Genomic DNA, 12,959 nt, shown 5'->3' on the forward strand with positions numbered 1-12,959 from the left:
TTTTTAGCATCGTATGTTTTATATATTATTTTTTAAGAAATTTACCCAAAAATCTAATATAGCCCAATACACCAATATATTCATTCTAGAGACTCACTCTAGGGTCCCCCTCTCTCAAAAAAAGACCTGGATAATGGAGTGCAAGGCCATAACTATTGTTCATGCATGTCTTACACTAAATGCGTGTTTTCAAGTTTAAAAGCCACTACTAAAAATAATTGAAGATAGTAAGCTAATTGCTCACCATTCATTCGAATTCTTCAAGGTTAGAACCTAGAAAAAGATGATTGAAATAATATTGCAGCTGTATTGCACCACTCAATTGCTCAGCCCACCGATGCATGCATGCTAACTTTTTTCCACACCTAACACAAACAAGTACACGAGAATAAGTTGATGCTTTCCAAATTGTGACACACTAATTTTTTGTAAAGATGACTCTACTACCAAAGCACCTCACTGATAATTTTTCTACTCCTAATAGCAACTGCAATACAAATGTTAGGTTGCCTATTTTTAGTGGGACCCAACTTATATCACCTCAACTAAAAATAATGGCCTCTCTAATTCTCCAACTTAATCCAATATTAAGACTCATTTGTCAAAAGTGCTATACCTTTATCATTCAATACTTGTGCAACCCGGTTCAAATCTCATAGCTCCAATGCAAAATAAAAGAAAAATGACGAGGCAGGTTGTCTAAAGGCTCTCAAATGGGCAGCACTGGAGCTGCTGCACCACTCAATTGCTCAGCCCACTAGTTCATGCTAACTTTTTTTCACTATCCACCTAACACAAATAAATACAGATCTATGTCTGTGTATATATAATGACAATAAATTGGTACTTTACAAGACATAGTAATATTTTAAAAAGATGATTCTACTACCAAAGCAGCTCACCCAGAGTTTTTCTACTCCTACATGTGCAGCTGATATTCACCATAATAAAAAAATTCTAAAAACTCTACAAAGGAATTAATCTTGAATAATGATATAATAATTAAATTTATTTATAATATAATATATTGTATTTTAAAAATTAAATTATATACTAAATAAGATAATATTATATAGGTTTACGCGAACAAAGATATTGATATTAACATATGTAATCTACTCTTACGTTAAAAAAAATAGTGTTAGTTGGTGTTTGGACTGATATTAAAATTTTATGATTGCTTAGAAATTAACTGAATTTTAAATTTCACCATTGTTAGGTAACTAAATTTATTTTAATTCAAATATTTATTAAATTATTATAAAGTAGGTTTTAGTTATCTTATAAATCATTTATTTACTAATTATCAACTTTAATTCATTTATTTGCTCATTCCCACTTATTTTTAGCATCACATGTTCTATTTTTTTAATTTTTAACAAATTTATCCAAAAATCTAATAGACAGCAACACACCAATACATTCATTCTAGAGACTCACTCTAGGGCCTTAACACAACTCGGTCACAACCATCTTTCCCCTCTCTCAAAAAAAGACTGGATAATGGAATGTAAGGCCATAAATATTGTTCATGCATATATTTAGAGTCACTACAGATGTCTTACCATAAATGTCTGTTTTCAAGTTTAGAAACCACAACTAAAAATAATTGAAGATAGTAAGCTAATTGCTCACCAGTCATTAGAGTTCTATAAGGTTAGAACCTTCCCCAGAAAAGGATGATTGAAATAATACTGTGCATGCTAACTTTTTTCCACTATCCACCTAACACAATCACAAATACACGACAATAATTGCTGCTTTCCAAGTTCTGACAGAGTTATATTTTTTAAAAGATGATTTTACTACCAAAGCAGCTCACTGATAATTTTTCTACTCCTAATAGCAACTACAATGCAAATGTCAGGTTGCCTAATTAAAGTGGGACCCAACTTATATCACCTCAACAAAAAATGGCATCTCTAGATAGTGAACAACTTATTCAAATGCTAAGACTCATTTGTCAGAAGTGTTATACCTTTAGCATTCAACACTTGTGCAACCCCGTTCAATTCTCATAGCTCCAATGCAAAATAAAAGAAAAATGAGGAGGGAGGATGTCTAAAGGCTCTCAAATGGGCAGTGGAGCTGCTGCAGCACTCAATTGCTCACCCCACTAATGCATGCTAACCTTTTTCCATTATCCACCTAACAAAAACAAATAGAGATCTATATGTGTGTGTATATAATGACAATAAATTGCTGCTTTCCAAGACATTTGATATTCACCCTACTAAAACAATTCTAAAAACTCTACAAAGGAATTAATCTTGAATAATGATATAAAAATTAAATTTATTTATAATATAATAAATTATATTTGAAAAAGTAAATTTCATACTAAATAAGATAATCTTATATAAGTTTAGGAGAACAAAGATATTGATATTAACATATGTAATCTACTTTTACGTTAAAAGAATAGTGTTAGTTATTATTTGGCATGATATTAAAATTTTATGATTGCTTAGAAATTAAATTAATTTTAAATTTCACCATTGTTTGTTAACTAAATTTATTTTAATTCAAATATTTATTAAATTATTATAAAGTACGTTTTAGTAATCTTCTAAATCATTAATTTACTAATTATCAACTTTAATTCATTTAATTTGCTGATTTCCACTTATTTTTAGCATCATATGTTTTATATTTTATTTTTTAAGAAATTTATCCAAAAATTTAATAATACATTCATTCCACAGACTCACTCTAGGGCCTTAACATAACTCAGCCATCTTTCCCCCTCTCTCAAAAAAAGACCTAGATAATGGAGTGTAAGACCATAATTATTGTTCATAAAAGACCTAGATAATGGAGTGCAAGGCCATAATTATTGTTCATGCATATATTTAGACTCACTACAGATGTCTTACCGTAAATGAGTGTTTTCTAAGTTTAGAAGCCACAACTAAAATAATTGAAGATAGTAAGATAATTGATCACGACTCATTTGAATTCTACAAGGTTAGAACCTTAACGAGAAAAGGATGACACCACTCAATTGCTCAGCCCACCTATGCATGCTAACTTTTTCCACACCTAACACAAACAAGTACATGACAAACAAACAAACAAATATAGATCTATATTTGTTTGTGTTATTTCAATCGTCATTTTTTAGGAAGGATCTAGCCTTATAGAATTTTAATGAGTAGTGAGCAATTAGCTTACTATCTTCAATTATTTTTAGTTGTGAATTCTAAACTTGAAAGCAAGCATTTATGGTAAGACATCTGCGGTGAGTCTAAACATATGCATAAACAGTAGTTATAACCTTGCACTCCATTATCTAGGTCTTTTTTTGAGAGAGAGGGAAAGAAGTTGTGTTAAGGACTAGGGTGAGTCTCTGGAATGAATGTATTGGTGTGTTGTTGTCTATTAAATTTTTGGATAAATTTATTAAAAAATAAAAAATAAAACATATAATGCTAAAAATAAGTGGGAATCAGCAAATTAAATGAATTAAAATTGATAATTAGTAAATAAATGATTTAGAAGATAACTAAAAAGTACTTTATAATAATTTAATAAATATTTGAATTAAAATAAATTTAGTTAACAAACAATGGTGAAATTTAAAATTCAATTAATTTCTAAGCAATCATAAAATTTTAATATCAGTCCAAACACTAACTAACATTATTCTTTTAACATAAAAGTAGATTACATATGTTAATATCAATATCTTTGTTCCCCTAAACTTATATAATATTATCTTATTTAGTGTGAAATTTAATTTTTAAAATATAATTCATTATATTATAAATAAATTTAATTTTTATATCATTATTCAAGATTAATTCTTTGTAGAGTTTTTAGAGTTTTTTTTCCTAGGGTGAATATCAGCGGCAAGTATTAGGAGTAGAAAAACTCTCCCCCTGAGCTGCTTTGGTAGGAGAATCATCTTTTTAAAATATTACTATGCCTTGGAAAGCAGCAATTTATTGTCATTATATATACACAGACATAGATCTGTATTCGTTTGTGTTAGGGGATAGTGGAAAAAAGTTACATGCATTAGCTGCTCTTTTATTTTGTATTGGAGCTGTGAGACTTGAACCGGGTAGCACAAGTGTTGAATGATAAAGATATAGCACTTGTGACAAATGAGTCTTAGCATTGGAATAAGTTGGTCACTTTCTAGAGAGGCCATTTTTTGTTGAGGTGATGTAAGTTGGGTCCCACTAAAAATAGGCAACCGTTCATTTGCACTGCAGTTGCTATTAGGAGTAGAAAAACTATCAGTGAGCCATGGTAGTACTAGAATCATCTTTTAAAAAAATTACTCTGTCAGAACTTGGAAAGGAACAACTTGTTGTCGTGTATTTGTTTGTATTAGGTGGATAGTGGAAAAAAGTTAGCATGCATAGGTGGGCTGAGCAATTGAGTGGTGCAATACAGTATTATTTCAATCATCCTTTTCTCAGGAAGGTTCTAACCTTATAAAATTCTAATGAGTCGTGAGCAATTAGCGTACTATCTTCAATTATTTTTAACCGGCATTTATTGTAAGACAACTGTAGTGAGTCTAAACATATGCATGAACAATAGTTATGGGCTTGCACTCCATTATCTAGGTCTTTTTTTGAGAGAGGGGGAAAGATGGTTGTGACTGAGTTGTGTTAAGGCCCTAGAGTGAGTCTCTCGAATGAATGTATTGGTGTGTTGCTGTCTATTAGATTTTTGGATAAATTTGTTAAAAAATAAAAAATAAAACATATGATGCTAAAAATAAGTGGGAATTAGCAAATTAAATGAATTAAAGCTGATAATTAGTAATTAAATGATTTAGAAGATAATTAAAACATACTTTATAATAATTTTATAAATATTTGAATTAAAATAAATTTAGTTAACAAACAATGGTGATATTTAAAATTCAGTTAATTTCTAAACAATCATAAAATTTTAATATGAGTCCAAACACTAACTAACACTATCTATGTAAAAGTAGATTACATATGTTAATATCAATATCTTTATTTCGCTAAACTTATATAGTATTATCTTATTTACTATAAAATTTTTTTTTTAAAATAAAATTCATTATATTATAAATAAATTTAATTTGTATATCATTATTCAAGATTAATTTTTTAAACAAGAACTTTTTATATAAAATATTATTTAAAACACTATTTGAGTGTGAAAATATTTAGATAATATTAGTATGTGTATGACAAGAACAAATATCAATGTATCCAAAATGTATATGTCATTAATCAAAAGGTATTTCCCATTTTAGCAACAAAAAAGAGAGTGTATAGCAATCTTTTCAAAATTTGATTTTAATAGTAATTTTTTAAATAGTAAAAATAAGATAATATTGATTAATTAATTATATTTATTACAAGTTTTCTTATTTTCTTTCAATAATTTCAAAATATTTAAGTAAGTTAAGTGGATGGAATTAAGTAAGCTACTATATATCATGCATTAGTTTTATATCATCAGCAAAAATATATATACAGATCTTGGGAGTAGAAAAACTATCCGTGAGTTGCTTTGGTAGTAGTAGAATAATATATCTGAAAAGCTGCAACTTATTGTCATTTTATATACACAAAGATCATATTTATTTGTGTTAAATAGATAGTAAAAAAAATAGCACCCATTAGTGTGATGAGCAATTATAGTGCACTCAGCTGGAACATTATTTAGATTGTTCTATTGTGGTGAATGTTCTAACCTTATTAGTCAGCGGGCAGTTAGCTTATTATTCCCAATTATTTTTAGTTATGATTTCTAAACTTGAAAGCAATTATTGTTTATAAACATGACATCTGTACACGATGAATCTAAACATATGCATGTATGATAGTTACAGTCTTTATAGCTCAAACCATTATTTAAATTTTTTTGTGAGAGAGTGGAGTTTTTTTATATGGAGATTGATGTGACAATTGATGACATTGATGTCAATGTCAGAAGGTGAGTTTGGGGAATAAATCTGTTAGTGTGTTATTTTGTATTTGTTTTATTTCATTTTGTTAGATTTTTTATTACATTTTGTAAAAATTAAAAATATAAAGCATAGGATGCAGACAAAAGAGGGGGTAATGGATGAGTACTTTATGGTCTGTCTGTCCTTGTGGAAAATTGATGGTCACTAAGTATTACATTTTAACAATACATTGTACAAAATTGATCGAGTAAATAGATAAAAGGATTATCGATTTCACGTATAAAGTCTTTTGTAATTGATCTTTGTACTAAGTAAGTTGGGTTAATTAGACCATTAGTGGCACATATGAATTTTAACACTAGCATTCATTCTTGATATAAGAGATGGATACCCCGGATCAGGAAATCTGGTTTCGTGTAGATACCTTTGCCAAAAGAGATCATGGAAGAAATTGAAGCAACGGGGAAAGCTGCAATATCACCAGAAGTTTTTTGCACTCGAGGAAAACAACCGGATGGTCCAAGGATGGAATGGATGAGTACGTTATGGTCTGTCCTTGTGGAAATCTTATGGTCACTAAATATCAAATTTTGACAATATAGTGTACAGAATTAATCGACTAAATAGATAAAAAGTTATTGATTTCATCTATAATGTCTTTTATAGTTGAAAATGTGGGGGCGCATCATGCTGAGAGGGCGCGCCCAAATTCTTTCCTTATCATAAAACTCCATTAGTTGCTCATCGGAGCAAGCTGAGGGTAGGCCTACACAAAAAAGCTTCCCATGTTCTTTCCTAAAACGTTTCTTCACAGCTTCACTGCATGGCTCGAACTCATCCCAGTCAAAGTCTAACTCATTTTCGGAGACTTCCCAATGTTGGAAAGGAATTGGAGAAGGTTCAGGGGAGGTAGAAAACTGAAGGGTGTCTTCATCAAAGAAATTCATTTCGTCAAGAAGGGGCGATATATTCTTTTCAGGCGCGCCCTCAGGAATAGGAGAGGTATGCGCGTCCTGAGATTTTTGGGGAGAAAGGCTTGGAGAAACAGCCCTGTAGGAGACTTTGTATGGTCCTGCACCATCGTTAACACCAATCTCGATGCCCATATACCTGTCCGTATTCAGGCTCTCCAACCAGTCGTCATCATCTAAGTCTGTGTTAGCAGGGATTGGAGATATATCTTTTTGGATTAGCTTTTGTTTACCCCTTCTCTGATTTAGAGGGACTTGGTCTTGAGAGTCGGTTGATGATTCTGTCATTATATCGCTAACTTTAAATTCCTGAATAAGGCGCACCTCTTGCTCCAAGAAGTGGGGAGTTCTGTGCGCATCTGGGAAGTCTGGTTTGAAGGAAATGGGAGGAGGAGAGTAGATCCCTAACTTGGTGCAAAAATTCTTAAAAGGATGAAAAGGAGAGGACGCGTCCTCGTCTTCCAGCTGTCAAGAAAACCAAAAAAATATTGAGGGCGCACCCAATTCGAAAGAATGAGAGAAGAAAATATAGAGGAAGATAAATAAAAAATGGAGGGTTTGGGAAGATAGTATTCATTGTGTTAAGGGTGACATATGTTAACCTCTACTTAATGCGCGTCCTATGCTACGAAGGCACGTCATGTTAAGGGAAAAACCTATGAAGCCTAGTATCAAGATTAAAGGATAAGAAATTGAAAGATTATAGGCCAATATAGGTGTGCCTTATGTAACGCCCTCCAGACCCGGGGTATAAGTCTAGGGGTTACTCCCTAATCACCACACATGTACAATCTGATTAACAAATAATAAAGAATTATATCTAACCCCTTTATCACTATCCAGGATCTTTTTAGGTTGAAGTATGAAAACAAGAACCACTAACTACTTTATTACAAATCAAATTTAAAATCTCACAAACTCTCTTTATTACAAACCATTGTCTAACCAGTTTTAAACTAAGATTATCTTTTATTCAATTACACACATTAACTATCTACACTCCACCTGTTCGGGCAACTCAAATCTTTCTTCCTGGATTGGGATCAACACCTTGGGTATGCGAGGATCCCGAGGCTTGACCCGCTTCTTTACCACTCGAGTCCTGATGCGTTTCATATTCCTTCTGAACTAAAAACAATAAGGTGAATAATAATAAAAATGGGGTGAGCCAAAAATTGATCAACAAGTCCGTAAAATATAAACAGTGGTAAAGCAGTTTAAGTAAATCAGTAACCTAGGTATATCTATAAAGATATAACCCCACGAGAATAGAAAGAAGGCCAATACTGGCGAGTACAACGAACTAACTCGACACAAGTTCGCATATATACCCTGCTGATCAGCCAGGATACAGTACATATTTATATCTCACTACGGCCCATATCAAGGATCAGGTTATGTCCCGGTCCTTAGGATTCAGTGAAGCTTAATCCCCAAAAGTATCATTATCCAGTGCTTGAAGTAGCAACCGGAACAATCAGTATGCTTTGATATATTCCAAACACCAGAATATATCAATATTTATAAATAAAAATTTGAATTAAGAAATTGAAATGAAATACAAACAAGAATCAAAAGAGTTCAAGCGTAATATGAATTTGAAGAAATTTCACTATTCTGAGAGTATAATAGGGGAAAAACTTGCCTTCTCTGCGACTCACTGCAAGTATATCACTTTCTTCTATTACCAATTTGATCTACCTTGCTGACTTAGCTTCTGTTAGAGAAAGAGAATGATTTAAACATCTCGTACTTCAATTGCGTCTCAAATCGATATCATATCGTTCTTATTGTCTACCCATGCGCTTATGACTGACTCGTATATCATATATGAACAATCAAGACTCGATTATCCACATAATACACACATAGCACACAAGCACGTAATCATTTTTATAGTTAGAATAATTTTTAGAACCAAAATCTACTCGCTGATCGATCAATTGATCATTATCTGACTCGTTTCCTATTTTCGGAATTTTTCGGACTCGTCTCGGCACGCAATTCGGTTGATAATCAAACAACTAACAAGGTCAACTAATTTCTAGGAGAAATTAGGTTTTAATAATATTTTTAATAAAAATAATTTATTTTTCCGAGAAAAAGGGCTTTCGTTTTGTTCGAATCAGACTAACGGTTAAATTATCATTAAATAAATACAGATAAATCAATTTATTATCCAATATAAATAATTATTACTAATTATTGAACCCTAAAAAAATTTTGAATAATTATTTAAGAAAAATCAAAATTAAAAATAATTTTTTTATAATTTTTGGAATTAAAATGAATTTCCAGAATCCGGCGAGTTCCCCGGACTCTGGCCATGTTCCGATAAGCCTTAAATCTTCACCGTTTGAGGTGATTTTTGTGTGGTTTCCATTGCAAATCTGTTCAACAAAATCATCCATATAACAATTTCTCCGGCCAAAATCGATCGAACACCGACCTAAACTCCGGCCAAAATCCTATCTTTTGATTCTGTAAATGAAACTTAACGTTCTATAGTGCAAATCAAAGATAAGAACACATACAAACTAACCCCTAACCTATCAGGAATCAAATATTCACAGAAATTATCGAGTTGTAATTTGAAAATTCGGTATAAACCCTAACAATCGAATATGACTATCCAGGTATCGTTTGTTCAATTAAACACCATAAATAAACTGTAAATCATCTCAGGAAGCTATATCAATCATCAAAACATCATTATAACCCTAGAATCAAAAATCCCTAATTCGAACATAAATCCTAGAAATCAAAAAATCAAAAACGATGTATTAAAACATGAAATTGATATCAAAAATATGAAGAATGGATCAAAACCTTCGATTTGGTTACTGGAACAGTTGATTTGATGTTGTATTCAGTCCAAAAGCAACGATTAATTCTTCGACCCGACCCTGTTCTTCATAACCCGGTTTTCAGAGAATTTGGGTATTTTTTGATTTTTTAATAATTAATTAATTAAAATTATAAAATAATTTGGCTATTTATGGAAGTAAAATTAATTCTCCTGATTAAAATTAAGGCCCTAATTCTAAACATTTTAAAATTAATAGGCCCCTAATTTTATAATTTTTGAGTATTAAAATTTAATTATTAAATATTTTATATATACAATATATATGCCAAAATATCCTAAAAAATGTGAATAATTAACAAATACAAAGAAATAATATAAATAAAAGTCCTATAATTTTATAAAAATAAAAATGTGATTTTTGTGGGGTTTTTAACACCCAGTGAGGCCCGGAAAAGTCATTTTTCGCGAAACGAGAAAATTTGTAATTTATCTAGATGTTCTAAATAATGCGATGGTAAAAGCTGTTTGATGAAAAATAAGACCCATTATTTTATTTGAAATATCTGCCTTAAAATCATGATTCGGGTCGTAAAACTTTTGAAATGAAAGCTACCAATGCAGAATAAAATATCTGAAAAAATACCTTAAAAATACCAGGATGACACATAATGCATGTAACACATAATAATTAGGGTTTGACAGTTAATTACACATAAATGACACATTAACACACATATCTTATTATAAATATGATATAATACAAACGTAATTTTCCCAGGCGTTACACCTTAAACACGCTATAGTAGCAATACTGGTAACAAAATGGGAGGACGCGCCTCATAATTAAATGTAAGGGCGCGCCATGGTCGGGTCTTGCGGAATGTACGTTTTTAAACCTAATTGAAGGTGAACGGTTAGGATTCCTAGAAACATGAAATTGAAAATTGAACTAAATGATTTTGGATCTAAAACAGCAAAGATTCAAAATTTACAAATATACATACACAGGTATATATACATAATTTCTTATACACTAAGAACAGTTAAAGAAGTCGAAAAGACAAAGTGACATGCAGTATAACATACATAATAAAACCAAAAAAGGAGAAAAACTTTACATTCCTTTTTAAGTGAAGAAGAGATTGATCAGAAAAAGCTGGGGAAATAGTGACCGAGAGAGAGGATTCCGAGCAATAAAATGGTATCGCCGGTGGTGGTGCTTTGAGAGAGTAAGAGGGAGGGTAAAAGTAAAATGTAAAAGAAAGGATGTGACTTGTATTTATAGCTGAAAAAGTGACAGCTGTTAAAATAAGTCACATCAATCACGTCAGGCACGATTTTGAAATAATTAGGGGAACCGTTTGAAAACTTTTAAAATTCTAGGACGCGCCATCTTAAAGGCGCGCCTCATATGGTTATCACAATAACTTGAAATTCTGAATGCAAAAATTTGAAACTCTAAAAAGGCATGCCATGTTTAGGGTGCGCCTAGTAAAATAGTTTTGGAAAGTTTGTTTATACAGATTTTGATAAGGATGGGAAAAAATTCCAGTCCCATTTTCAATGACATATGGAATTTGGGGAGTAGTTGTTATGCCCAAAAATTGGTATAAACAATATTCAGATTGAGATTAATTAAATAGTCAAAATTGGGGAAGAAACGGCTAAAATTAAGGAACAGATAAAGTTATGGAAAAAAAGTAGGCGCGCCCTGTGTGTAGGAAGGACGCGCCCTATAGTTTGATGGCTGATAAATAGGTTTATTTCAATGGACCCCATGTATAGTAGACTCCGTGGAGTGTTCTGTTTTCGCCATTTTTGCACACCATGTTAATTGTCCCTTTGCCCTCAATTTGTACTCGAGATCCATCACCAAACTTCACATGTCCTCGTAGTGTCTTGTCCAACTTTTCAATTTTTTCACGACACCCGGTCATGTGGTTACTTGCTCCGTTATCGAGATACCACATATTATCTGCTTCCTCCTTTGTGTTCGATTTTGATCCTTCACTGAGCAAAATCACACCGTTTGTTGTTTCATTACTTATTATCATTAGGAGAGCAGGTTCATCATCAGCTGTTTGTGACAAATGCACTTTTCCGCGATGCACTTTGTCCCTCTTCGGTTTTCTACATTCGGCAGCGAAATGCCCATATGCTCCACAGTTGAAACACTTTATTTTACTTCGATCAATTCTGTCACGACCTCCCTGATTATCCCGTCCATGAAAACCGTTTCCACCTCGATTAGATATTTGCAGCCATTCTTCACGTGTAAGCAGAAGCTTCCCACTACTGGCTTCATATTTTGACCATTCTTCCTCAGTCATGAGTAGTTGTTGCCCTTCTTTGCTCTCACCTTGTCCTGAAAGATGTTATTCATGAGCCTTCAACGAGCCAATTACCTCCACTATAGACATTGTTTCTAAATTGCCAAATTGCTCAAGTGTTGAGGTAATTTGTAGAAACTTTGTTGGAACTGCCCGTAGGATTTTCTTCACAACGTACTTCTCTCCAATTGATTCTCCAAGTGCCCTGATCTTCGCAACCCAGCCATTCAATTTAAAACAAAAGTCATCCAATTGCTCCGTCTCATTCATCTTCAGCGACTCAAACTCCGCCTTGAGAGTTTGGGCCTTAAATTTCTTCACCCTATCAGCACCTAAAGACGTTGTTTTAATGGCTGGCCAGACTTGTTTGGCAGTTGTACGCTCCGCTAGTTTCAACAGCAGTTCTTCTGAGATTTCCTGGTAGATCATCGTCATAGCACGTTTATCCGCCTTGTCCTCGATGGGTGCTTTTGGGTCCTTGGGCTCTACTGCTTCCCACACGTTATATGCCTGCAAATATACTTTCATTTTCATAGCCCAGGCAGTATAATTTATTTTTGTTAGCATTGGGTAGCTAAGCCCAATTTGCCTGTCTTTGCCCTTGCTTGAATCTGCCATTGTTGTGTCTCGATACTACGTTTCTCTAACTGTTTATAGTGCTCTGATACCAGATGTTAGAAAGTAAAGATAATTGTTTAGAAATGCAACTAGGATTACAGAATAAAACAGGAAGAATTACACGATAAATAAAGAAAGCAGCTAACATCCATAACTCCTACAAACCAGGTCACACTCTTGTTTTATCTCCATGAACACCAAACTGACTATAACTACTTCAACATATACACGTTAGTTTATTCAAAACATTATTAAATAAAACAAACAAATAGAACATGTTTAGAAGTAAACTCAACAACAAGTACACGATAATAAGTTGCTGC

At 32.4% G+C, this 12,959-nt stretch overlaps 1 protein-coding gene across 1 annotated transcript; it reads right to left on the minus strand.

Annotated features, from left to right (window-relative positions):
- Window positions 1–12,063: 12,063 nt before the first annotated feature.
- Window positions 12,064–12,636, minus strand: LOC141718359 (uncharacterized). The gene has a single exon (XM_074520744.1). The coding sequence runs from the start codon at window positions 12,634–12,636 to the stop codon at window positions 12,064–12,066; it is 573 nt and encodes a 190-aa protein (XP_074376845.1).
- Between the last annotated feature and the right edge of the window lie 323 nt (window positions 12,637–12,959).

This window comes from Apium graveolens, chromosome 1 (genome assembly GCF_009905375.1).
Source record: "Apium graveolens cultivar Ventura chromosome 1, ASM990537v1, whole genome shotgun sequence".
Taxonomy (NCBI): domain Eukaryota; kingdom Viridiplantae; phylum Streptophyta; class Magnoliopsida; order Apiales; family Apiaceae; genus Apium; species Apium graveolens.